Source organism: Paralichthys olivaceus, chromosome 12 (assembly GCF_024713975.1).
Source record: "Paralichthys olivaceus isolate ysfri-2021 chromosome 12, ASM2471397v2, whole genome shotgun sequence".
Taxonomy (NCBI): domain Eukaryota; kingdom Metazoa; phylum Chordata; class Actinopteri; order Pleuronectiformes; family Paralichthyidae; genus Paralichthys; species Paralichthys olivaceus.
The window spans coordinates 21,869,361-21,893,905 of NC_091104.1; the positions used below are offsets into that span (position 1 = coordinate 21,869,361).

Sequence of the window (24,545 nt, forward strand, 5' to 3'; positions counted from 1 at the left end):
GGCCACTTGGGGGTACAGAAGGTGCAAGCCACAGTGAAGGACTGTTTCTACTGGATGGGATGGTTTTGGGATGTGAAGCATTGGTGTCGGGAGGGTGTGGATTGTGGTTCCTGAAAGACAACCACGAGGCTGTACAAGCGGGTGGCAATAGACATCTTAGGGCCACTGCCTGAAACCCCCCATCGAAACAAGTACATTTTGGTTATTGGAGATTATTTATAAGAGGACCGAGGCCTTTCCCCTCCCCAACCAGGAAGCACAGACAGTGGCCAAGGTTTTGGAAGAGCAGTGGGTCTCCCGACTCATTCACACCGATCAAGGGCGAAATTTAGATTCACAAGAGCCGTACGTTGCCTTACCACCTCCAGTCTGATGGACATTGTTGTCTATGCTGTCCTTGTTTGTGGAGGAGAACCAGGCTAACTGGGACGTGCTGTTGCCGGATGTGATGTTGGCATACAGAAGCAGTGTGCATTCCAGCACAGGGTTTCCACCCTGGAAGGTGGTGTTTGGGCAGGAAATAGTTTTCCCGGTGGACGTTGCCCTGGAGCTGGGTGGTGAGGAGAGGTTCTCCGCTGCTACGGAGTATGTGTCTAGTTTGGCGGCTGTAAGTCTGTAAGTCAGCCTGTCACTTTGACATACAATGTCCCTCTATTCTCTCTCACCAAGTGAAATTCAAAAAGACCCAAAAGCAGCAGAGCCACCCCTGCTGGCCGAACTGTCACGTGATACCTGAGATACCTGCGGCAGGGACCTCAGGGGGCAGCGGTGGAAAATGGTGAGGGTGCGGAGGAGGGGCAGTCGGACACAGTTTAGCTTCCTGACACTCGAGAACAAAGCCTGTCAGTGTTGTAATCCTCTGATTAAAGACCCACAAAGGAGGACACACCTAGTCACTGACAGACACACACCTGAGATAGTAACACACACTGGTGACCCCCCGAGGTCACAGCCAGAGGGAATACCACACACACACACATATATATAAATATATAGATAAACAAATAATATAAAAGGTAAATCTTAAAATAATTAAAGGTACAGTGTGTAGAATTTTGTGATATCTAGTGTTGAAATTACATGTTGCAGCTGAACACCCCTCACCTCACCCTCTCCTTCCAAACATGAAAAAAAAACTGTGGTAAACTTTAATTGTCATAAAAACTCAAAAGGTGTTTAGTTTGTTCAATCTGGACTAAAACATGGCGGCCTCCGTAGAGAGGGTCCCCTCAATGTAAATATAAAGTATTTAGATATAAAGGACCTTTTCTGGAGTAAAGAAAACTACAATTCATACAATTTAGATGAAATGAACTAGTGAAAACATCATGAGGATTATTCTACATTACATTTCTGCCAATAGATCCCTTTCACCTAAATCTGACACACTGGACCTTTAAGTTGATGAAAGGTGGAGAGAGCACAGAGGTCGTCAATATTCAATATATCGAATAACAGAAATAATCCATGGTTGTTTTTAACCAATTTTATTCTCTGATTCATTAATATCATTCTTATATCAGTCATTCATTTACAGCACTAAGGACTCACTGACTGAACAAACTGAATCAGCTCATCCTTTCACTCCCCCCACAGCACCTCAGTAACATCACTCTCCAGAAAATAGAATTATAATTTACTCTCTAAAATAATAACAGTAATATTACACTTGGAACAATCAAATGTACAACGATAACTCTTGTGTATTTATCATCAAACATTAAAAAATAAAAAAAGCTATATTCATCTGGATGTATTTAACGTGACTGTGTGACAGGGCAAAGACACAACACAGTCACTGAGGCTGCGTTCACACACAACACAAAATCAGATTCATGAATTTGCACCGTGAGTGGAGAAGATTTCCTAGAGTTAAAATAGAAATGTTCGACAGCAGCTGCAGTTTATATGAAACTGACCGGTTTCTGCTCTTACGTGTGACAGTCAGCTCTTCCAAACAGATTGTGATCATTAAAAACATTTATTACTATGGAAATTGAATCAACTCTCCAGCAATAGATTTTGTTTTTCAATAGACATTTGGGAAATCGGTCTAGTTTCTCTGTTGACTAAATATGACGCTAGGAGCTTATTGGTTTAGCTTTAATTTCCTGACATCCGTCTACCATCATCTCTACAGTTCAAGCATGTAAGCACGAGCATGTTTTCCTCTATAATTCAGCCAAAAGTGAAGAGGCAGACGGAGAAAATGTGGCAAGAGACAAGTAGGACATGCAACAGTCGCACAATCTGTATGTTGTTGTTTAAATGTTGCTGTACAGATTACACAACATAGGACATGTTAATTAGTGAGCTGTAGAGATACTGCTAAGCCTTTATGCTAAGATAGGCTAATAACAGCTGGCTCTAGCTTCATATTTACTGCAGTCATATATTTCTATTTTATGATCTCGTATACGTCTACTCTTTCAATTTCAGTGATTACCATCGGTAAACTGAATGACACTAATGTTAATACAGTTTAATCGAGCAACATATGAAGGCTGTGCACATAAGATTCCATGTGCGTCAGTTGAAATTGTGTGCATGTAAATGCAGCCCGTGTTTTGGCATTTAAATGTTACTGATGGCTCCTTCAGTGATCATGTCTGTCTATGCTGTCATGAGTCAGTCATACAGTAACAATTCTCTCCAGCAAGAAGTGAATGTGTGTGAATGACATTACCAGTTACATTTGGCCTATGAAACATTAATACAACTCTTTAACTGCCCACAAGCAATTTTTGTACAGTTTCCTAGATCTTCTCTCAGTGCGTGTGAAAGGATCCTGAAATTGTGTGTGTGTGTGTTTGTTTTGGTACTTAATAACATGTAAACAAAATGTAAACTTTAAGGTTTGTCAATGCTAACAGTGTCACAGTAATGAATTGAATTGAATCTTATTAACATCCGTGAACAGGACAAAAAAACAAACACACACACAGAATACGCACGGGCGTCATGTTGCCGCACATACACAAACATGGGTGCACATGCACAGACACAAACAGGCACACAAAAAGTGCAGACTGACACAAACGAGCAATGTATCGGCACAGACTTACGCACGCACACAGTTAAGAGTCACAGCCACAGCAAGGCATTGTGGGAAAATAGGGAGGAAGCATTTATGAATGTTCTTATGTATTATTTGCATTTGTGTGTGTGTGTGTGTGTGTGTGTGTGTGTGTGTGTGTTTCTCATAGAGCTCTGGGTATGATGGTGAAGGGCAGAATGGGGCTGCTGGCCTCCAGCTCCAAGGCGGTGAGGAAACACTCAGTGGCAGCAGCAGCGTTTCCCTGAGCCTGCAACACCTCACCCAGACTGTTCCACACATCATGAGCCGTACTGAGGAGAGGAGAGGAGAGGAGGGGGGGAGCAGGAAGAAGGGATAAAAGTAGAGGAAAGGTAAAGAGAAGAAAAGAGCAAATTAAATAATGTTACTGCCACAAAATGTTACAATGACTACTTTACATTATACTGGCATGCACACACGTGCACACAAACATACCTGTTGACCTGCACAGCGTCCCTCAGGACTTTCTCAGACAGACTGTAGCGCTGCAGCTGTTGGAGAATCAGACCCTGTGGAGAGGTAGAGACACGCAGACAATGAGTAACAAAAGAGAGGGAGAGGAAAATAAAGAGAGAGAGGAAGAATACAAAAATGCTAAGTGGTGGCTGTTTGTACCATGAAGACGAAAAAATTATTATTCAATCATTTTCTTTAGGGAAAGCGGCGCTCAGTACTGATGCAGACTGGTTGTGGACGGTCGATGCAGCTTCTGTGTGAATGTGTTAAAGGGATAGTTCACACAAAAATGAAAAGTACCTCATTATCTACTCACCACTATAACAACAGAGGGGTGAGTGTGAGAAGCGTTTGAGTTCACCAAACACTTTTGGAGTCTCAGGGGTAAACAGCATTGCAGCCAAATCCAATACAATTGTCTCTGATATCCTCCCCTGGAGCCACGTTCATGTTTGCACACAGACACACCGCACACAAGCTCTCGCCCAAGGGCACAGGCGGGGAGCTCGTTAGCATCGCTACATCCAGACTTTGAGACATAAAACATGGTGTGAATGATGCCATTTGAGTTGAGTTTGAATGTCGGAGCTTACGGACACTTGGATGACACCACACGAGCAGTGTGGAGGCATGTTGTGTTTTTTTCCCTCTGAAGAAGTCACCAGTTACTTCAATTGCATTGGATTTGACTGCAACACTTTTTACCCCTGAGACTCCAGAAGAGTTAAGTGGACTCAAACACTTCACCCGCCCCTCCATCGGCAGAGTGGTGAGTAGATAATGAGTGAATTTTTACCTTTTTTCGTGAACTATCCCTTTAAGTTGTGCAATTTACATAATACAACTGCTTACATGAGTAGAAGACGAGCTATTATTCGAGCCTTCAGCGGAATTCAGCAACTAACGACCAAATGCTTCCTGTTTACATCGGCACATTCCCAGTGTAGGTCAGTGGTCACGTAAGCATTTTCAGAGTCAGTATGGACAGGGATTAAAAAACGCTTATAAGGACATGTTAGATGCTGTTTTCCAACTAAAACCTTTTAATATGGATGTAGCCAGAGAGAGGACATAAGAAGGAGGCCTTGTTTTCTCTCTTCACATCAGGTCTGGAAGGACTCTCCCACGAGATTGTGGCTATTTACATAAAACACACAAACCCTCAGGCTGCCCGACACAGCAGATAGACAGGACAGAATTTGTTATGAGAGACCGAACACAGGACAGAGCGGAAGGAGAACATCAGAGTCTGAGTGTGTGTGTGTGTGTATTACCAGTCTCTGCATGGTCTTGACATGTGTCGGGTTGATGGACAGGGCCTCCTCATACCAGCGTTTTGCCTCGTCTATGTTGCCCCTCAGCTCTGCTATCTGCCCCCTCGTGTACAGCACATTATGGGATGTGGGGAAGAGGTTGGACGCTTCCTGGGTGCAAGCTGACGCCTCGGCAGGTTTCGACATACTGATGTACACTTCAGCTGTTAGAAAAAACAAAGACAGCGAGGGAGACATTGGACACAAGTGTTTAACTCTGAGTTTAGATTAACAAACTAAATCAATGCAGCAAGTCTCATGTAGTGTTGTTAAATGGGTTTCAAACTTTTCTGTTTCAGTTTGATACAACTGCTGTGACAAAGTAAGAATGTAAAACAAAAATTAGAAATATAACTGGAAGAGTGGAATAGACGGCTTTCCCTTTATACTGACGTGACACAGTACAAAGAGGACGCTGCCACAAAACAAGTTCAACATTTCTAAACCTGTCAAACTAAGCTGCAGTGGCACAATTACACATTTAACAACAGCTCCATAAATCTGCAGCCTTGGAGTGTAAATTAAATGTTTTATGAGCCATAAGCTGGAGGCAACTAAGTAATTATTAACGTGCAGTATCAAGGTAATTCAATGCATTAGCTTTGTATTGCTGTGGTGAAGACACAAAGTTCCAAACAGTGAGTGAGAGAGGCAGAGGAAATGACTTTGAACTGCGCCTGTCCTGTGCTGCGATCGGAAGATTACATTAGCTGTGTCGCCAGGCTGGAAATGACCACCTCTGCCAGGAAGCAGCTACAGAGATAACCAGGAGCAACAAAACAACCTCTGTCTACATGTGTGTGCACGTTGCCTGCATCTGTTTATGAGCACTCTGCGTGTCTGCAACTGCTGAACTGTAGGGAAAATGGAATTGTTATTTGTTGTGATTGCAGATAGTCCTTTGAAATACTGTTAAATACAATCCAGCAGGCTGATGCCAGAACACTCAAGTAAACAGCAAGCCCTTTTTGACACTGTATAATGAAAAGATATTTATGTACTCTAAATGTAAACCACTTTCTTCTGCCTAAATGGAGAGAAATATATTCACTAACTTTTTTCTGTTGACTGACTCGTCCACACAGAGACGTGCTTTAAGACATTTTTAGGTTCACAGCAGACACATGCTACACGAGCCTTCACAGGAGAGTTTTTATGTGTTTCAGATGTAGGTCAACGGATTAAAGATACTGGATTGAACTCACAGAAACTATTAGGGCACATACTGAACCTTAAGGTAATTTTATAGCACATATTTTTTGGTTATGTTTTAAATGTGGGAGCAATGGTACATGGGCAAATACATTTTCCAGGTTTCCCTGAGAATGATTATTGATCTTGATGAAAAACATTTAGAGGACTGATATTTTTCCGTGTGTGTAATTTGATGCAGAGTCAAATAAAATGTAGGGCCAAGTGAATTTAATTGTGGTTCCATAAGGGTACTGTTGGGCCTTGGTGGAGGTATGCACTCTTGTCATTCTATTTTTTAAATTAACTTTTGTGGTGGACATTTGTCAATAAATGGGTCGAAGAATGTTTCTTTGGAGTTTTATTGAAGCTTTCTGCAGGAAGGATCTCACAGGCAAGGTGGCTGTGAGATGAAAAAAGTGAAGTGTCTGTGCTCTTATGTAAGTGTCGGTGTCTGTGTGTGTGAATGTATTGTTCTGTGTCTGGAACATATAGTCTGTAAAGGTGTGACTTATAGGTTGCATCTTAAAATGTGTTGGAGAGGAAATAGAGTTTTGTGCTTGTCAGTCAGCTGAGTTCCTCGAACAAAGGATAAACAGAATTCAACCAGAGTCAGCTAAAGTCACTAAATAGTTCAGGTGACCTCAGGATCAACTTCTGCAAGACATAAATAGACAATGGGCTCACATGCTAGTCAGTGGGTGTACATGCTATATGCAAAAAGTGTATGTCGAGCTGTACCTTAGAGGGAAATGTCTGCTGTAAGCATAAACTAAGAAGTTATTAACAACATTTCCAGTACACTTTTCACAATAGTTAGTTAGCTCCAAACAAAATCAATTATGGTGCTCTGACACATGTTTTGCAAACAATTTAGATCATTAGTGACTTGTCTCAAGCGGTACAGTCAATAATACCATCAGTCAATTAGAGCCACATTTCACTTCTTGTCCTTTGTGCTGTCACTCTTAGTGTAAGCTTTCTCTTCTGATTTATACAAATTAACTGTCAAACTTAGACCTTGATCTCATCTTACATGGTGCGGTAAATAAAGATCTGGATCTATTGAATTTAAATGTGGTTTCATGAGGGGACTGTAGGTTCCTGTAGTCTACCTTCAACATTAACTTAGTTTTGCTCTCTCTGTAAATCCTGTTTAAGTGCTAATATAATTTTTATGTGCATACCTGCATGCAGCCAGATCTGAGCCAGGGTCATCCAGGGGTGGAGCGGTCCATGTTTGGGGGCGCTGCTCTGCAAGGAGGAGGCCACCTCAGACAGAGCCTGCTCTACACGACTGGCTGCAATGGAAGTAGCGTGCACCGAACCTGGAGGGAAAGAGTCCGTTACCGAACAACATACATGCCATCTCCTGCAAGTACTGACTAACTGCTACGGCAGTGTGAGGATAGCCATGTGCCACAGTGCAGGGTTTGAAATCAGCTAATCACAACAGCAGATTTCACAGATTTCCACAATTTCAAAAATAAGGATTTATAGGAGAAATCTGTGTTGGTTTGCAGTCAAAAGCTGAAGACTCCACATTGGCACACAGTTTCCTGTGCCTGCACTACAGTCTTAAATCAGTCCACACCATTCCACACGTTACAACACACAGTGTTATGGCCCTGGATCAACCAGGTTAGAGTGAATTAATATCCGCACCACCATGCATGAACACTGCATCACTCTGCTGATTAGTAGTCGAAAGAAGAGACTGGTATTTTTGCTTCTACGTTCGAGTTGCATTCATTTATTCAGTCCCTTCTGACTCTGCTCGCTCTTACTCTCCCTCGATCACTAGAGCCAACACACGAACACAAGATCTGTAAACTGAGACTGGCTAAAAACAACATAATTTGGTTTTCTCAGTCACAAATGACGCACGTGATTTTTTGAACAGAGCGGGAAAGTGAGATCTGATCACAAGTGGTCCCAGGAGACACATTAAGGGTGCATTCTAAACCAGATGTGAGACCACTTCAAATTGCTGGATGCTTAAAAGATAGATTTGCGATGGATTATCTCTTTAAAGATGTTAGTTAGTGTTCCACATTTTCATGGAACTATAACGCTGATTTAGAAGCTAATTTTTTGAAACTAGAAAGTTTGCAGATTTCAGATATCAAGACTGAATCTTGATACTGCTTCTAAAAGTTCTGCTGACTTGATCCATGATGATCATTGTGTGATGTTGATCAGTTTGTGAACTATGTTTAATGTTTTGACTTCATAAAACTTTTTTTTTTCCCTCAATGAAGTCAGATTTCTTTCCTTGTTTAAGTTGTTGCACTGATTTGTTGGTAGCTTTGTTTTGTTCCATTGAACTGTTGCGTCAATTACAGCCTACAGAGAATAGATAATATGAAGATTTGCCTTTTTAGCCTGAAACATGGACTAAATGAAAGGTGACTGCTGGTCAAAGAGGGCTGGAATAAAAGCTTTAATCTGATTTCCTTTTCCCGTTCTCTTATTCTGGTTTCATATTGTCCGTCGTGTTTCTCCATTCACTGCATCAATATGGACGGTGTGTGTCCAGGGAAAGAAACTACCAACGTGTAAAAGATGAAGGAGATAAGAATAAAAATAGAAGATTTGAACATTTAAGCCCTGTGTGTGTGTGTGTGTGTGTGTGTGTGTGTGTGTGTGTGCCTCAAGAGAGGACAAGTCTTTTGCTGATAAGAGGATTTAGGAAAACGACAATACAATGAGTATCCTGAGTTTAGATAGACTACAAGAAACAATGATTAGATGGCAGCAGCCAGCCTAATACATCCTGTTTACAGACTTGCATTTAAACAGGATAACAGACATTGTTCCCTAAATTAACATCATATTGATAGATATTAAAAAAATAATTTGCAAAGTGAAATTCTCAGCCAGTTTACCCAAAGGCTGATAAAAGCTCAAATCTAATATTACAAGGGTTTTCAATTTTCTCTCCATTTGTTCCCCCTCTTGAGTTTCCTGAATACACTGTCATGCCGAGTGATACCTGTATCTCATACAGACAGTCAGATGCACAATTGACAGTGAAAGCAGAAAGCGTTATTCAGTCAGTGATTAGTCTCTCGAACAGCTGAAGAAAGTGGTAGATGTGGTACTGTATGTTTTCTTATGGATTACTTTTACTGATGCCATTTTTGTGACCCTAATGTTTAGCTCTATTCATCAGCTGCATATTCAAACTAAATGATGAAAATAACAAAATACAGCTGACAAAATCTTGAGGCATAAGATTTTTTTTTAAAAATATACTGTACCATCAACATGATGTGATGTGCTTGCAGACATCGGGTTAAAGCAGAGGATATATGTACATATTGTCTTTGAACACATATCGTGAACCCCATCAGGAAAATGGAAAGTCAACAGGGTCCGACAGATGGACAGATGGGAAATGGATGGGAAAAGGTCAGATGGATGTTTGATGGCTACTTACAAACAGACAACATGGAGGAAAAACCAAGAATGTTAGCGTCGTGAAGGCCGTCTTGGAAAAAAAAAAAGGAGGAGGGATCGGGGGGGAAAAAACATAAAGACGAATGTTAATGATTGAAAGAGAGGAAGGGTCAGAGAAGAAATATCCAAAATGAGATAAAGGAAAATGCTCAGTCCACAGAGGAAGATTGTATAGAAGAGAGAGGAGATCTTTGTTCCTCACCTTTTAAATCACATCAGAAGACACAGGCTGTTTCTAATTCTTTTTTTGTCAAATAAATGTGTTCAAGCACATGTTCTCCAGAGCGACACTGACATTTAACAAGTTTTTTTTTTTCCAAAACACTGTGGAATTCAGTCACGTAATCTATTAATTAATAGATTTATATTGATCATTTTAAATAATGCACCTTTTTCCTTATTTTGCATCAGGATTAATAAATGATCTACCTATCCAGCCAACTGCCCATCCAGTTACCTATCCATCTACCCACCTATCTATCTATCCATCTTTTTTTCGAGTGATGAAAATCTGTTCTGGAAGAAAATGTGATTTTATAGATTTACCTATATATAAACTTTATTGTTTTTCAGTATAGACATCACTAGAAGAGATGGTATCAAGGACAGACAACATGAAACAAAGTGGGAAATGAGACAAATGAATGTTAATTGAAAAATTCTCACAGAAAAAAAGAATGATAAGGAGGATGAACAATTGTAACAAAAAGACAAACAGCGGGGATGAGCAGATAGCTGTGAAGAGATCGTAAGGCTGTGATCTGTGAAAAAGTATTTATTGTACTGTCAAAAAAACGACACAACTGATGTATAAATCTTGTGTGAATCAACCATGGCCGTGTGATGTCTGAAGCTGTGTGTGCCAAGTGACACCTGAGTTAAGTCACAAAAACATCAAGCAACCGCAGCAGCACCATCAACCTTCAGCCGCACTCAGATCCACACCCACAGCATCCAAATATCCACACGTCAACATGCACAGGCTTACAGCAGGTGAGACAACTACAGTATGTGTGACTATAAAGCACATCCAATACTTGTGAGGTTGACAACTTCAAGATTCACCTCGTCTATGATCGTAGAGAGCTCTACAGTGATTCGTTTAAGCATGTGCTGAGTTTTTAGGTCATCGGCTTGTCGGTCATCTCTATAGTTTAGTGATGAGTGATCTCAAAATGATCAACATATCCCAGCAGATTAGTCACATTAGTGCTCTACGTTAAAACTTCGGCAATGCTGTCTGCGAGTAAGAAAATAAGAAATGGAAACTAGTTTATTTTAACAAAAAGAGATTTGATGCTCTATAGTTCTTTATTTTTTTTTGATATCTTTGGGGGGAGATCTGCTACTTTGGATTCTAGTGGTGAACTAATAATAATGGTGATTAGCACAGAGCACAAACATACTGGGAATGCACTCATTACTAAATGTGAAAATTGACCAATGAGCCAATCTCCCAAAAGCTGCATATTTTAGGTCACTCTCCACACCATGCTACAGAGCAGGTGGACACAGAGGCAGATTACAGTTGGAGGAAAGCTGGCGACGAGTCACGTGGTTGCAAAACGAGTGAGTCCTTTTGGTGGGTGTGGGAAGAGGTGGAGGAGGAGGGGGATGAGGCTGATGAGGTGGGAGGAAGGATGGGTTTTTGGGTGGTGGAAGTGGAGGAGGCTGGAGGATGAACACAGGGGAGGAAGGTGAGGAAGGGGATGAAAGAGGGGAATGAGGCAGAAGAGGCAGGGGGAAGGATGGGTTTTTGGGTGGTGGAAGGGGAGGAGGCTGGAGGATGAACACAGGGGAGGAAGGTGAGGAAGGGGATGAAGGAAAGAAAGGGGAGGGCAGTGGAGATGAGAAGTTGGAAATGGTGGATGGGGAAGTGGGGGGGACTGCTTCAGAACCAGAGTGAGAAGAGGAAGAAGCTGAGAGTACAACAAAGGAAATAAAACAGCAATGATTGAAATTAAACAAGGGACAGAGAAAAACAACAACAACAACATACAAACAGATTTTATTAAAAAATGATCTAATTTAAAGTGTCAACCTTTTGTGACAAATACTATAATTAAATAAAATACTAAAAATGGTGAGAATTAAAAAGAAATAGAGAGAAAACAGTAAAAAAAAAGAGTGGGCACAGACATTTTATGCCGTCTGTAGCTATGCATTGGAATTTATCAAAATAACCTCTTTGTTTACTGAGAAACTTTGCACAACTGGATGTATTTCACTGGGGATATGTGGAGGCTCCCTGAGGAGTGTGTGTGTGTGTGTGCACCTACCAGTCTCAGGGTCACTGAAGTCAGGGAGAGTCATGGCGTTGAGCTGTCGTCTGTCTGCCATGGCTCTATCCAACAAACTGCTGCCGCGCCCTGAATCACTGCCATAAAACATGCATTTATATTAACAGGGGCACAAATACCAATAAATGCTTAATTAAATAAATAACAATATAATAATAATATTTGAATTGCTCAGCAAGCGTGATCTCCAATACCAATGAATTCAAAGGTTTATTTTTTTTCTCCTTCTGTCTTCTTAGTTTCTTTCTGTAAGAAACAGCAGCTGGTTGCACTAACACTTCCTTTAGTCAAAATAACCCTATATAGTTCCTTATGAAAGTATATTTACTACTAACTTCAATACGACTGACTCTGAAACATATACAGTATTCCTCCATGTATGATAATATAAACAAAAACAAAGTCATCAAGTGTCGATGACGTTTCTAATACACTACAGATGCAAAACTGAAAAAAAAAAAGATAAAAATATCTCAGGATGGAAAGGCGGTGTAGTACACGTGGAAGATGCTGATGTCAAGAGAGCTTGTATGTTCAGGAGGTGTCTGTGTTGTTGCGAATGCATCAGACCGGAGAATTTCTTGCTACGTTGTTCATGTGTGAAAGGTAAATTCTAGAGAAAGTCTGGACCCAATTGTGTGGAAAGCCTCTGGAGTTCATGTTTGAAAATGGCTAAGTATGAAACAAGGATCTAAGAACTTGTTCCAAGAACAACTAGCTAAGAACAAAACATACACATTTTTGCATTTTGTTTGCATTTTGAGTGTGTGTGTGTGTGTGTGTGTGTGTGTGTGTGTACCTGGGGTTGGTAAGGTTGTAAAAGCTCTTCCAGATTTGCAGCATGTGTTTACAGGTGAGCAGAGCTTCCTCTGGTCCTCTGCACATCGACTCAAGTTTCACCTTGGTATACAGCAGACTGCGGGATAAAGCGCACACTTAAATACACAGTAATCTGAAGCTAGGTCTAATGAAACACAAGTAAATACACATGCAAGCTTTAAATTAAGCGTAGCACTTGTGTGTGGATCTTACTTGAAGTTCTCCGGGTACTCGGACAGGGCCATCTCTATAATGTTGAGAGCATCGTGGTAGTGTTTCTGAGCAGAGAGCAGCAGGGCCAGCAGATGAAGGGAGTGGACATCATCCCCTTGAAGCTGCAACGCCTGTCGAACATACCCTAGTGCCTCTGGGATCTACACACACCCACACACACAGAGACACCCACCCACACACACACACACAGACTACAGGTTTTTACTACAGTTGAACTAAAAAGCATCCCTGATGCTCCTAACCATTAGCTTATCCACCTCGATAGATAGATAGATGGATAGATGAATAGATAGATAGATGGATAGATGGATGTACTTTATTCATCCCGATTGGGAAATTGTTGTATCACAGCAGCAGGACATTCATAAAGAGTAAAGAACCAAAAGCTAAATACAAGAAACTACAAAGAGACAAGGTGCAAATTTGCAATATTTGTGAGGAACATCACCAAAGTAATAAATATGACTATATGCAGTAAAATAAACATGAATATAATATGTGCAAAATAAACAAATCAATTAACAGTTATTGCTGCAGTAATTACTAGCAGTACTATCAGAGGTGGGAATTGTACAGTCTTATTGCTGTGGGCAGGAAATACTTCCGGCATCTGTCCACCAGGTGGTGGAGAGGGTGCTCTTGATACATCACAGTGTCTCACCTGTCTGGACACAGCAAGCTGCAGTGCTAAGTAGAAGGCTGCGAGGTGGTCAGTTGGAGACAGACTCTGAGCTCTACACAGAGAGAGAGAGAGAGAGAGTTTGTGATCAGACATGCTGAATAAAAAAATGAAATAAGATTATATGAAACTTTAAAGATTCCTATGGGGAAATTGGGTGGCTGCAGCAGCAAAATGATAAAAGGCTACGTAATTGAACATGGAAGAAATCAAACCAAAGCACATTTAAACATTTAGACACAATTAACAACACTATCAGAATATATTTATGGAAGGACGTTGTCTAAGGACAGAAATTGGTGCCAAGCAATGTTCTAAAGGCCTGATCTACTAAGATCCCAAATAAAGAGTGCAACATTGAATGACAACAAGTGCAAACATGGTAGAGGGAGTAGTATTTAAAAGAGTGTTTTACTGGTTTCCACCATGGAGCATTACAGAGAGCATGCACGCAATCCTCAGCTTGCATGTGTTTTTGCAGGTGAAATCAAGTTTGCACACGTTTTTTTACAGCCGCAAACCTTTAGTAGATCAGGCCCTTAGTGCGCAGATTGAAGGGATACAAGCAAATTTAGTGTCAAAAGATACAGTATGGTTCTGATACGGTCTTGTCTTTATACCAATCCTTATTTTGTTACATTGGATAAAAGCTAAACGTGCAATCAAAATTAATTGTGTGGAAAATGTGGGAGTAAAACAGAAAACAGAAAGGAGAGCAACATGGCTCAGTCCCAACCTCTGGAAGGCACCCAAAGCTTTCCTCTGGTAGTCCTCCTGCATGCTTCTTAAGGAGGCTAAAGAGACACAGAGACAGAGAGAGACAAACAAACAATCAATACATCATCAATCCACAAAACACATTTTTATCACAATTATTTTGAAAAAAGAAACAACAAAGTGCTTCATTTAAGTATGATTCTAATCTTTTCTAATTGATGTACAATAACACGTAAACTCAAATAAAATTCAAACTTACCATCAGTGGCTTTAAGGCTGTAAACCAGCCCAATGGCCAAGAAGCCTTTGGCTCTGAACTCAGCAGCTTTCTCCCCCATGTCAATCACCATCTTAGCAAAGCACTCACCGTCATCCAGCTGAATTGTTTGAGTAGAAATATAATAAGAAGGGAGAGAAAACAGGAAGGGGAAATGGCGATAAATAAAATGATTTTATAAACAACATTTGGTTTGACAGAGAAACGTGACATATACAGAAAGGTATAAAATAAGTGAGCAGTGTTTGAGTTCATGTCTGTAGAATGGCCGTTACCCAGTGCAGGGCTCCGATACACAGTTTGACAGCCAGCAGAGGGATGGTGGGGTCGTCAGGCTTTAGACGAATACACTCCTTAAGGACCTTAACAGCACGAGCAGATTTGCCAGCAGCCATTAGTGACAAGGCGAGCTGGTACCACAAATGGAACTCTTCAAAGGCAAACTTCATAGCCCTCTCCAAACACTGGACGGATTGGAAAAAAAGGACACATTTCATTCGAATCATAAGGGTACATCAAATGTACATCTACTCATTTTACAATCTTCTGAATGTGCAATGTGAACTGTTCATCTCATCAACTTTACACATGGCATGTGTGGAGTGCAGGGTTGAGTTTGGTGTGATTTGGACACACAATACACCTCATGGGATCACTTCCAGGATGGCAATTTGTCTTCATAGTAAAACCACAATGTTCATTTGTTGCTGCAATGTATTATATTGAGCTGAATAACAGAGTTTTTATTTTTGGTTGTGAACCTGGGTCTGAAGATTGTGTTGACTGCTGAAATAGCGAACATGCAATTTAAGGACAACACCGGTTTAGTTAATAATTCAAACTTATATATAAACCACACATGTGAACAGTAATAAAGTAAATTCAGTTTTATTTATACGCTAAAATCTTCACTGCAGAAAAACTGGGTGGGATGGACACAAAGTTTTCTAACTTCACTCTGCACCACTGACTGTTTATAAAAAGCTTCACACACAACATCCAGCACACAAACAATAAAAAGTGACAGTAAATTGAAGAACTGTTTGAGGAGGACTCACTGATGACAAGTAATAATTCTGAAGAGAACATGAAGGTTTAGAACGGGCACTGACCTGGTCATGCTAAATTCAACCATCACCAGCACTATTAGATTTTAGTAAGACGTGAGTCAGTATCGATGTGAGAATTAAAATAGGTGTAGTAGGTGTGTTTGGGCCTTTAACACTTCTAACTATCACTCTGACTGTAATATTACTCACCTCTGACAGCATCTCGTACTGCCCCCTCCTCCCCAGAGCTATAGTCAGCAGGTCGTACACCACAGACGCAGACTGTAGGCTGATGATACGATCATTATTGTGTTCAGGAATTCTGCTCAAGACGGCATCACGGTTAGCCTGCAACACAAACACACACCAAGGACAGGTATTAGTTTATAGCTGTTAGAACAGCACTGTGTGAATGTTCCCTGGCCTAGTAGAGGATCCACTGTTTTAAGACAAATGTGAAATATTTTCCACTGGGCGTTTGTGTCTCACCATGGACTCACTGATGAGCAGCAGCAGCAATGCCTCTTCTGTATTCTCCTGAGGGCAAAACAAACTGAGAGAGAGAGAAAAGCACCAACAGTTAGAAGAAGGAGTTAGACGTTGTAGGAGCCACTAAGCAACCTGCATTATACAACAGTTAAAGCATATTTTGTATTGTGTATTTGCTAATATTTTGTTATATTCTGCTTTACGTGCTAATTTACGGCTTATTGTAACAGTTGACACGCTAAGAGTTGAAAATGCTGTAGTGTAGTTTAGTGCACATGCGTAGATTTTCTTTACAGCATGGATTTCAACTTTTTGACCGTGACACTGTGATGACATGAAACGTGCAACCTGCAACGGCCAATGTTACATTGGGCTTTCACAACAAGGCCAGACGCATCTCAGTTGGACACGAGTCAAACTTAGTAATCACTCTGCAACATTAAGTGGCATATTGGAACGAGGAACAAGGTAAAACAGCCACTAGAGACACTGAGAGAAAGTGTGAGAATGAAGAGAAAAGTGATGGAGAAGATGCAGAGAGAGTTACCAGTGGAAAATTACACTGGCAACAGATTTAATTTTAGAACCATGTTGGCGATTTTTCTCCATTCTCCAAGTTTAGCATCAAGAAAAACGTTATCACTTACTTCTCTCCCGAGTACACTCGTGGGTGTCGGCTAAGGCTGTAGTTCTTGCTGTGAGTGTGTCCTTGCCGTGTTGGATCGTCCAATGGTGACACCGTGGGCGGGTCTTCCACAGGGGACCAGTAACTCTGTTCGCACATTCCTCTGAGCAAGATCTCTGCAAGCTGTCTGGCTATGGTCTGCATGCACACATATTCATACACATTTGTAAAAACATACTTTGGCCCCTACACATAAGCAATCTGTTTACTTGGCGCTTACTTTACTTCATTTTTTCCCACTGTGATCAGACTGAGGGAGATGGTAAGTAAATGGTATTCCACATTTTTGAGAACATGCTTAGATGCTCTATTGCCAAATAAAAAAAAAGACAATATCAAATCTCTGTGCGATAAACATAAAACTTGAGGACCAGCCAGGAAGTGACTGCAGGTGACTGACACATCGACGTTTCCAAACTGTCCACAAAAAAGCTCCAGAGTTTTCAAACTAAAACATTATCCAACTTATATCAAGGAATCTAATTGTGGTTCCCAAAATTTCAAACAATTCCTTTAAGTAAGGAGGGAAGCCTGAGGAAAAGTGAGATGTAAATGTGGCCTAAATTCTAAGTGAAATAAATAAGTAACACATCACTCACCATGCGCAGGTTCTGTGTGGTTCTGGTCTCAACAGCCCGAAGAATCTCTCGAAACCGTCCAACACCTTGTGTGAGGTTACTACAGACAGGAAACAGGAAGAGAACCACTTGTCAGGATCTGCAGTTATGATTGTACGAGATATTTCAAATCATACAACACACCATGTCCAAAACACTTTCAAGTTTTTGTGGGAGTCAATGACTGGGAATATTAAGTAGCATTAATAACAGATGTTTCTAGTTCCTAGTTTTTGCTATGATGTCTAAGGGTTATGTTGTAAAGCTTAACAAAGTAAATACCAAATATTGCCTTCCACGTCTTTGATTCTTGAAGAACAAGAAGACATTTTCAAAGATAAAATACAGAAATAGTGAAAGACAATGTCAATAAAGAATATCATCTACTTTTCTAAATTTAAAGCCATCACTTGAGGCTTCAATAATGAAGATTCTGTATCTGATACCAGAATTTAATTTGGATGATCAGTGTCTACATCTTTTAGGTTCCTTCTTTTTTTCCTCTGAGATGGAAGCGAATCCATTGCAAAAAATATACAAGACATATGCAGTTGCTACAGTCATGCTGTACTTAAAACAACAACAGCGTGGGAACTACTTTCAGCTGCACTGAGAATGTTATTTAACCGTCTTCATGCTTTTATGCTTTTAACCACCTGTCAGCAGCTTTGTAACACCATCATTGCAAAGTGGGTGGAAAGCGCCCACAAAGGGTTTTTCTTAGTGTCTGTTTGGGCAACTGACGCCCTTTCTAAATAATAAAACAGGTCAACATTCAAGAGCAGAATAAATAAAGTTAAAACATCTTTGTGATGCTTTCGCTCATTTATCTGCCTCTTATATTCATCTACCACCATCTGTTTCCCTTGCTCACCCATTCCTGAAGTGGATGACGTGGGCCCTCTGCAGGCCCGTCTCCAGGAAGTAGCCCAGCTCCTGGTCCTGGGCTGTTGGCCCGGGTTTAGGGCTGCGATTCTGAATCCCTACTGACAAAGCCTGCAGAAAAACACACAGAGGGGTAAGGACAGTTCTGCCTGAATAGGAGGTCAAACATCTATGTCAAAGTGGTAGCAGTGCCATAGATGGTTATCTATTCTATGATAGACAACTGCCAATGACAGGTAGAAAAATAGGGTTGACATAAAATAATGAGCTGTGCAGAGTTGTCTTTATACCGAGCACAAACTGATTTCACAACTTGACACAGCTGCACTGCAAACTGTCAGCGCTGGGATAAACTCTGTCTAGTTTGTAATCTTGGGTGACGAACTCTCAGGGGAAAAACTGGTATCGATGTTCTTTATCGAGTGTGATTTAAATTTTCAAATTAATCACCTCTATGATTTCATTTTTACATTTCATTTATTCATTCATTAATGATCACATTTCTGTCTTTTAGTGAAATGTGTGCATGAGAAAATGTATAGCAGTATAATGATGACCTTATAATAGGAACATCGTAATTAGGCTGGAGTTGATTGATAAAATCGCTAGTTTTGTTTCCATATGGGGGCAGTTATGCAGGAGGCTGAGCTAAAAGTATTAACTCAATAATTGGTGAATCAATAGAAACTTACTTGGCAATTATTTGACATTAGATTTATCATTTAAGTCATTTTTAAGCAAAAATGCCCCAAATTTTGTGGTTACAGCCTCTGAGTCGTGAGCATTTGCTACTCTTGTTTGTTTTCTATGATAGTAAACTGTGCATCATTGGGTTTTGGACAGGTTTTCAGACACAACAGAATAATTCATAATTTGTCATATATAATTAAACAATTCAAAAAACAAGCAGCAGATTAACCAGTAATGAAACCATTACTTGGAACCCTGGATTTACCAGATTTGAGATTCTTTTAACTTCACTGACATTATTCTATATTACAGTTTATTTTTAAATATTCCTCCAGCTCACAATTGTTTGTATCTCTGTACAAATGTGTGAATTTGACCAGATATGCAATGCATTTCTTTTATTATACCTTATATCACACCACTACTATCACACCTTCTGTTAAATGAGCTTATGGGATATATCTCACATGACTTTTAGTATAATGTTGATGTTCGGAATCTTTGATGTGTATCCGCTCATCTTTTATTATATTGTGCTGTTGCTTGCCAGCTTTTTCTGTGTCCTAAGAGACGGTCTCCAAATAAAGACGAACAGATTTGTTTGCCAGTTGGTTGTCATGGGTGGTGGTAATGCATTAGTCAAACTTGCACACTATTCATCACACACACCTTTTCAGCCTCCTGCAGGTACAGAAGAGCGATGTCTCCAGACTTTTCATAGCATAAGATGATTTCCTGGTCTCTGTCTGTTGTGCTCCTATTGGACGATGGAGAGCCAGTGTTCCTATTGGACAGAGACGGAGAAGCAGCTGGGACCTTCTCTAGACACAGTCCTGAGGGGAGAAGATGAGTGACTGATTAAAGTGACAGGAAAAGAAAAAAAAAAGTGACAAAGGCTGTAAATTTTCAGTGTGTGGTATTCATTTGTAGCCTGTCAAAGCGATTTTTAATGCACTTGTTTGTTGGAGTTTTTGACACTGGGATGATCATCTTGCCTTTCTGATGTTTTCAAATCAATCTGCTTTGAGTCTCAAAATATAATATATGTTTAGTAAGTACCAATCATGAATCTAAAGATATATTGTTTTCTGTTTTAAAGGCAAAATTTAAAATTAAATTACAATAAAACAGGGAAATATCAACAGCATAAACATTATCAAACGATGCTGGTTGTGTGTTTGTGTGCATCTATTTATACAATTACTCCTTATATTAAACTACAGCTGTTGATCAGCAGTGACACTGTGACATCATGTGGAGAGAAGTGGTACTGCAGAGATTAAGGCAGATTAGACTGGGGTGACGTTAAGGACATGAGACATAGACCATATAACGATAACTGGCTGTGTGTGTGTGTGTGTGTGTGTGTGTGTGTGTGTGTGTGTGTGTATACAGACCTTTAGTAGCATAAGCCTCTGCTATCATAGAAAGTCTATACACAGGAGCTCCCGCCGGCTGCATGTCTTCCAGATTCACTCTGCTGTAGTGACCTGTCAAAACAAATGTATTGTATTAGAAAATAAATGTACTGATACTGTGCTGATATTTCATATATACAATTAATAACAGTTTTTCAATAAATAAAATAAAAGGAATCAAAACATAAAAAATTGTGTGTTAGTCTTTTGCACATTTGTGTTATCTGCACATCACAATATGTCCCTACACTTGTGTACAAACGTTTTTCTACTTGCTTGTGCAATCATCCTGTGCCACTGCTCTTTACTTAATAACATTTCGATACAAACCACTTCTCCAGTGAAAGGTGTATATTATCTACATGCTCTGCATTTTTTATTTGAATGTTTATCTTTATACTATTGCCTTATATATATTTAGATTTTCTTCTCTACTTCATTGTGACTTGCCTGTTGGTTTAACTACTGAAATTCCCTTTTGTGTGGGTCAATAAAGTTTTTATCTAATCTTAAAAAAAGAAGAAAAATGTTTTAATGGTTAGTGGTCATTTTTGTATGTACGAATATTACAAATTAATACATGTGGCTCTCTCTGAGGCTTCTGTGTTTTCCCCCTGTTAATAGTTTTTACTGTTTTTTTTCCTCACTCTTAATGAGGGTTAAGGGGACGTCACACCTTGTTAAGCCCTATGAGACAAACTGTGATTTGTGAATATGGGCTATACAAATAAAAATGATTGATTGTAATAGTGTGTATTACCTAAAGCGTCTCTGTATTCTCCCTCAACATAGCAGAGTTTAGCCATTAGCAGGCTAGCTTCCTGGAGGTAGTCGGCCTGTAGAACAAAGAATGTGAATTTGTGTTAGAGGACATTAGAGGAAAGCCACTACATACCCTAAAGAGCATGCTCCATACATCCAAGTGGAAACCCCTCCACCCACCAACACACAGAACAGGAGGTCAACAGTTCTAAGTTAATCTGTTCAAACCTGATATTAAAATGTGTCTCCTGTGACTATTTGTGATTGAATCTCACTTCCCCACTTTATATGCCATAGACCAAACTATGCATGGGTATGAAACAGATGTGACTGATGTGTCAATGTGTGTCAGGACGGGCTGAGAGAATCAATGCACTGCGTGCAGCTCTCTCATTGAATGACATTTTACCCATTTGAAAAGAAAATGATTATGTGGTGGTCAGTGGAGATATTGTGGCGGTAACAAATCAATGTATGGACACTGAGAAGAGTAAAAATAAGTTTTGTTCATCTTCTGAGCAGACAATCGTAAATATGAGGCCCAGGATATATTTATGATCACACAGCGAAAAAGAATTTGGCCACATGCATCCCAGAACACTTTTGATTGTGGTCTGAGTGATCAGATCTAAGGACACATTTGGGTGCGTTCACATATGTACTTGCACTGCCCACTTGTGATTGGATCACTCAGGACGAATGTTATTACCAGGTCTGAACTGGGTCAATGTTCGTCTCAATGCTAAAGGATTTTCCAGTGAAAACATTATGAACTGTGTTTCCATCTTTAACTTAAGTTGAAAAACATGATGCAATAGAGACAGTTATATATAATGTCATCTTAGCGTGAATCCCTTCAAAAATATTCAAATAACTGCACAATATTTCAAACATGGAATTGGAGATACCATACAATTAGGAATAAATGAGGAACAAGAACTAAGAAAACTAACTTGCTATGTGACTTCACAGACAAGTACCAAGTCATTCAGCCGCCAGTCATCAGTCAATCATTGGTTACCTTGAGGTTCCCTCTGTCCAGAGCAGCGGTGAGGTGCTTCCTGACCTCCACCAGTTTCGGTCGTGGGCCCCGAGGACTGGCTCCCTGTTTGATGGGATTCTCCTTCAAGTACGTCTGAAGCTTGCATTCTCCCAGCAACAGCTCCCCAAGGTCATCTACAAGTACATGTTCAAAAAGAAAAGAGTAAAGACCGATAATGCTCCTCCATGCTCATCCACCATTGTTACAGGCTTGACATAAATAAAGTAGGGGTCAGTCTGGAGAAAATATACAAGCAGTAATCTAAGGCCAATACAATATACAGCTAATCAAGGCTTACTGTATGAGGTTTTAAAGTCAATCTACTGCCAATCTAGGATTAATCTAAAATGTATTGATATGCTTGATTGAGAGTGTAGGAAACACATCAACATACATTGCTTTACTGGCACACAAACAGGCCAGAATTATGAATAGTCACAAGCTTCAAAATTGTGTGAGTGTGTGTTTAGTAGATCAAATGGTGAACTGACCACTAATCGTCTTATTCAACACTTAAAACCGATTCCAGTGAGCAGAGCTAATAGCTCTCATGTGCCAAAGTACAGTCATGCTGACATTCCACACTGGCAGCATTTTCCATAACAGTCAGGCATCTAGCAAAATAGATAAATAGAAGGTGGTTGTGTTTGCAATTACTCAGAATCAGTTTGAGTCTATGTTATAATCACATTTATTCAGCACAACAATCACGATTCTTCAGGAGTCTTCAAACTTTTACCAAGAAAAGCCTTGTGAATATTTTTCTGTTGAAAACTACATTAATCTCAACATTCATATTGACTATAATCTCATTTTTCTTCATCCTCTAAACAGTGGCTGTAAGCCAAAGTGTCCTTGGGCCAGATACTGTACCCCAATTAGCCTCTGACGGCTGTGTATGATAGATGTATGATCGACAAGTTCCCTAAATCGATGCACAGTGTGTGTGTGTGTGTGTGTGTGTGTGTGTGTGTGTGTGTGAATGGGGGGATGGCTGTACAGAGCTTTGAGTGGTGATCAAGACAAGAAAAAGTTATATAAATACAAATCATTTACCATTTTCACTATGTTGGCTGTGGATGTTCAACTACAACTTATTAAAAAAAGGCAGAGGCCTCAATATTTGACTTTCACAGCAATTGGTGTTTCTCTCTTGAGGCTGATTAGTAATAACTATATTACACTGATATACATGGATCTTGCCAGGAACCAATACCAGGAAATATTAATCATGCTGAAAGTCTTCATGTCAATGAACTGTATTAACTACCGAGAGCAGGCTGTATACAAGACAGCATGCAGTGTATAAGAGGAGGGAAGTGTCTCCAGTGTGGCAGGTTCGTGATACATTAAAGTCTATTGATCAAGAAAGATATAAAAATATAAAAGTGATAAGAATATAATATTGTTACAAACGCAAAATGACGTTAAATGCACCAGATGAGTCCAAGTAGGATGTTATATGAAAAATAAAAATGAGGACAACAGTTGACTGTACTGTCAGTGGTGCAGTTTACCATTCAGCAGCATTAGCTCGCAGTCTCACAGCTAGCATTTCAAAGTCTGTGAAATGTAACCCTTGTGTTGATTTATCAAATGTGAGGGACTGAAAGCGAAACCCTGGGTTCTCCAGGTAAACTGGGCATTAACACATTCAACTGAGACTTAATGTCATACAATGTCGAGTGGAGGACGGTAACATCAGCTGGAGGCGGCAGTGAAGACAACCAGTTAAAGTCTTAGCTGGTTTGATAATAATACAATGAATAAACTGTCATTAGCTTGTATACTAAAGACAGTGGAGCTCCTGATGGGAGAGCTGGACCAGTGACCCGTGCTGTGTGTCAGACCCCTGGAGCTAAGAGAGCTGAATTCATCCCTGTTTAAAAAGCATCATGTCAGCACGGACCCACCGGAGCTAACCTCCAGTGTAAAGACACCTGTGGTGACCTCTACTAGCGGACTGTCTCTGAGCAGAGTGCTGGGAAAAGTCCCATCATCTGTCCCGGAAGTAGCGAGGACTGAGCGCAGGGACAAGGCCCAGTCCACGAGCCAGCAGTTTCTCACCGTTTGATATGAGCTTGGCCGAGAGCTGCCGCACTAACTCCGGTATCTTGTCCCATTGTCCCTCCGAGCGGCACCGCTCGATCTCCGTCTCCAGTCGAGAGCCAGACTTCCTCGCTGTCATCGTCGTGAGCTCGGTGGACCGGACCAAAACACCGGAGACGATCCTGCCCACTGGCGTCAAGCTAGCCTTTGTCTTCCGGTTAGAACTTTCGAAATAAAGCTCTGGCAGAAGCAGCCGTTGTCAGTCAACGGCTGGTTTGACTGTTTCATCCCAGTGAGACAGAGAGAGACAGAGATAAAGCAAAAGCAACGTGGAC

The 24,545-nt window shown here is 40.4% G+C and overlaps 1 protein-coding gene across 4 annotated transcripts; it reads right to left on the reverse strand.

The window, feature by feature from the left end:
- Positions 1 to 1,471: 1,471 nt before the first annotated feature.
- ttc7b (tetratricopeptide repeat domain 7B) lies at positions 1,472 to 24,446 on the reverse strand. 4 transcript variants are annotated; one of them, XM_069535753.1, is made up of 23 exons: positions 24,229 to 24,446; positions 22,141 to 22,295; positions 21,118 to 21,193; positions 20,337 to 20,429; positions 19,609 to 19,772; positions 18,239 to 18,360; positions 17,347 to 17,425; positions 16,710 to 16,885; positions 16,063 to 16,126; positions 15,784 to 15,921; positions 14,800 to 14,988; positions 14,507 to 14,624; positions 14,267 to 14,324; positions 13,513 to 13,585; positions 12,831 to 12,991; positions 12,598 to 12,714; positions 11,778 to 11,875; positions 11,025 to 11,417; positions 9,479 to 9,529; positions 7,224 to 7,364; positions 4,807 to 5,009; positions 3,512 to 3,585; positions 1,472 to 3,348 (listed from the first exon to the last, which is right to left on the reverse strand). In XM_069535753.1, exons 1-23 carry the CDS (start codon positions 24,347 to 24,349, stop codon positions 3,201 to 3,203), a joined length of 3,012 nt encoding a protein of 1,003 aa, XP_069391854.1. In that variant the 5' UTR covers positions 24,350 to 24,446; the 3' UTR covers positions 1,472 to 3,200. The 4 variants fall into 4 exon arrangements, with proteins under 4 accessions (XP_069391854.1, XP_069391851.1, XP_069391853.1 ...); XM_069535750.1 differs by lacking the exon at positions 11,025 to 11,417 and having other exon boundaries at positions 24,229 to 24,439; XM_069535752.1 differs by lacking the exon at positions 9,479 to 9,529 and having other exon boundaries at positions 24,229 to 24,432.
- Positions 24,447 to 24,545: the final 99 nt, after the last annotated feature.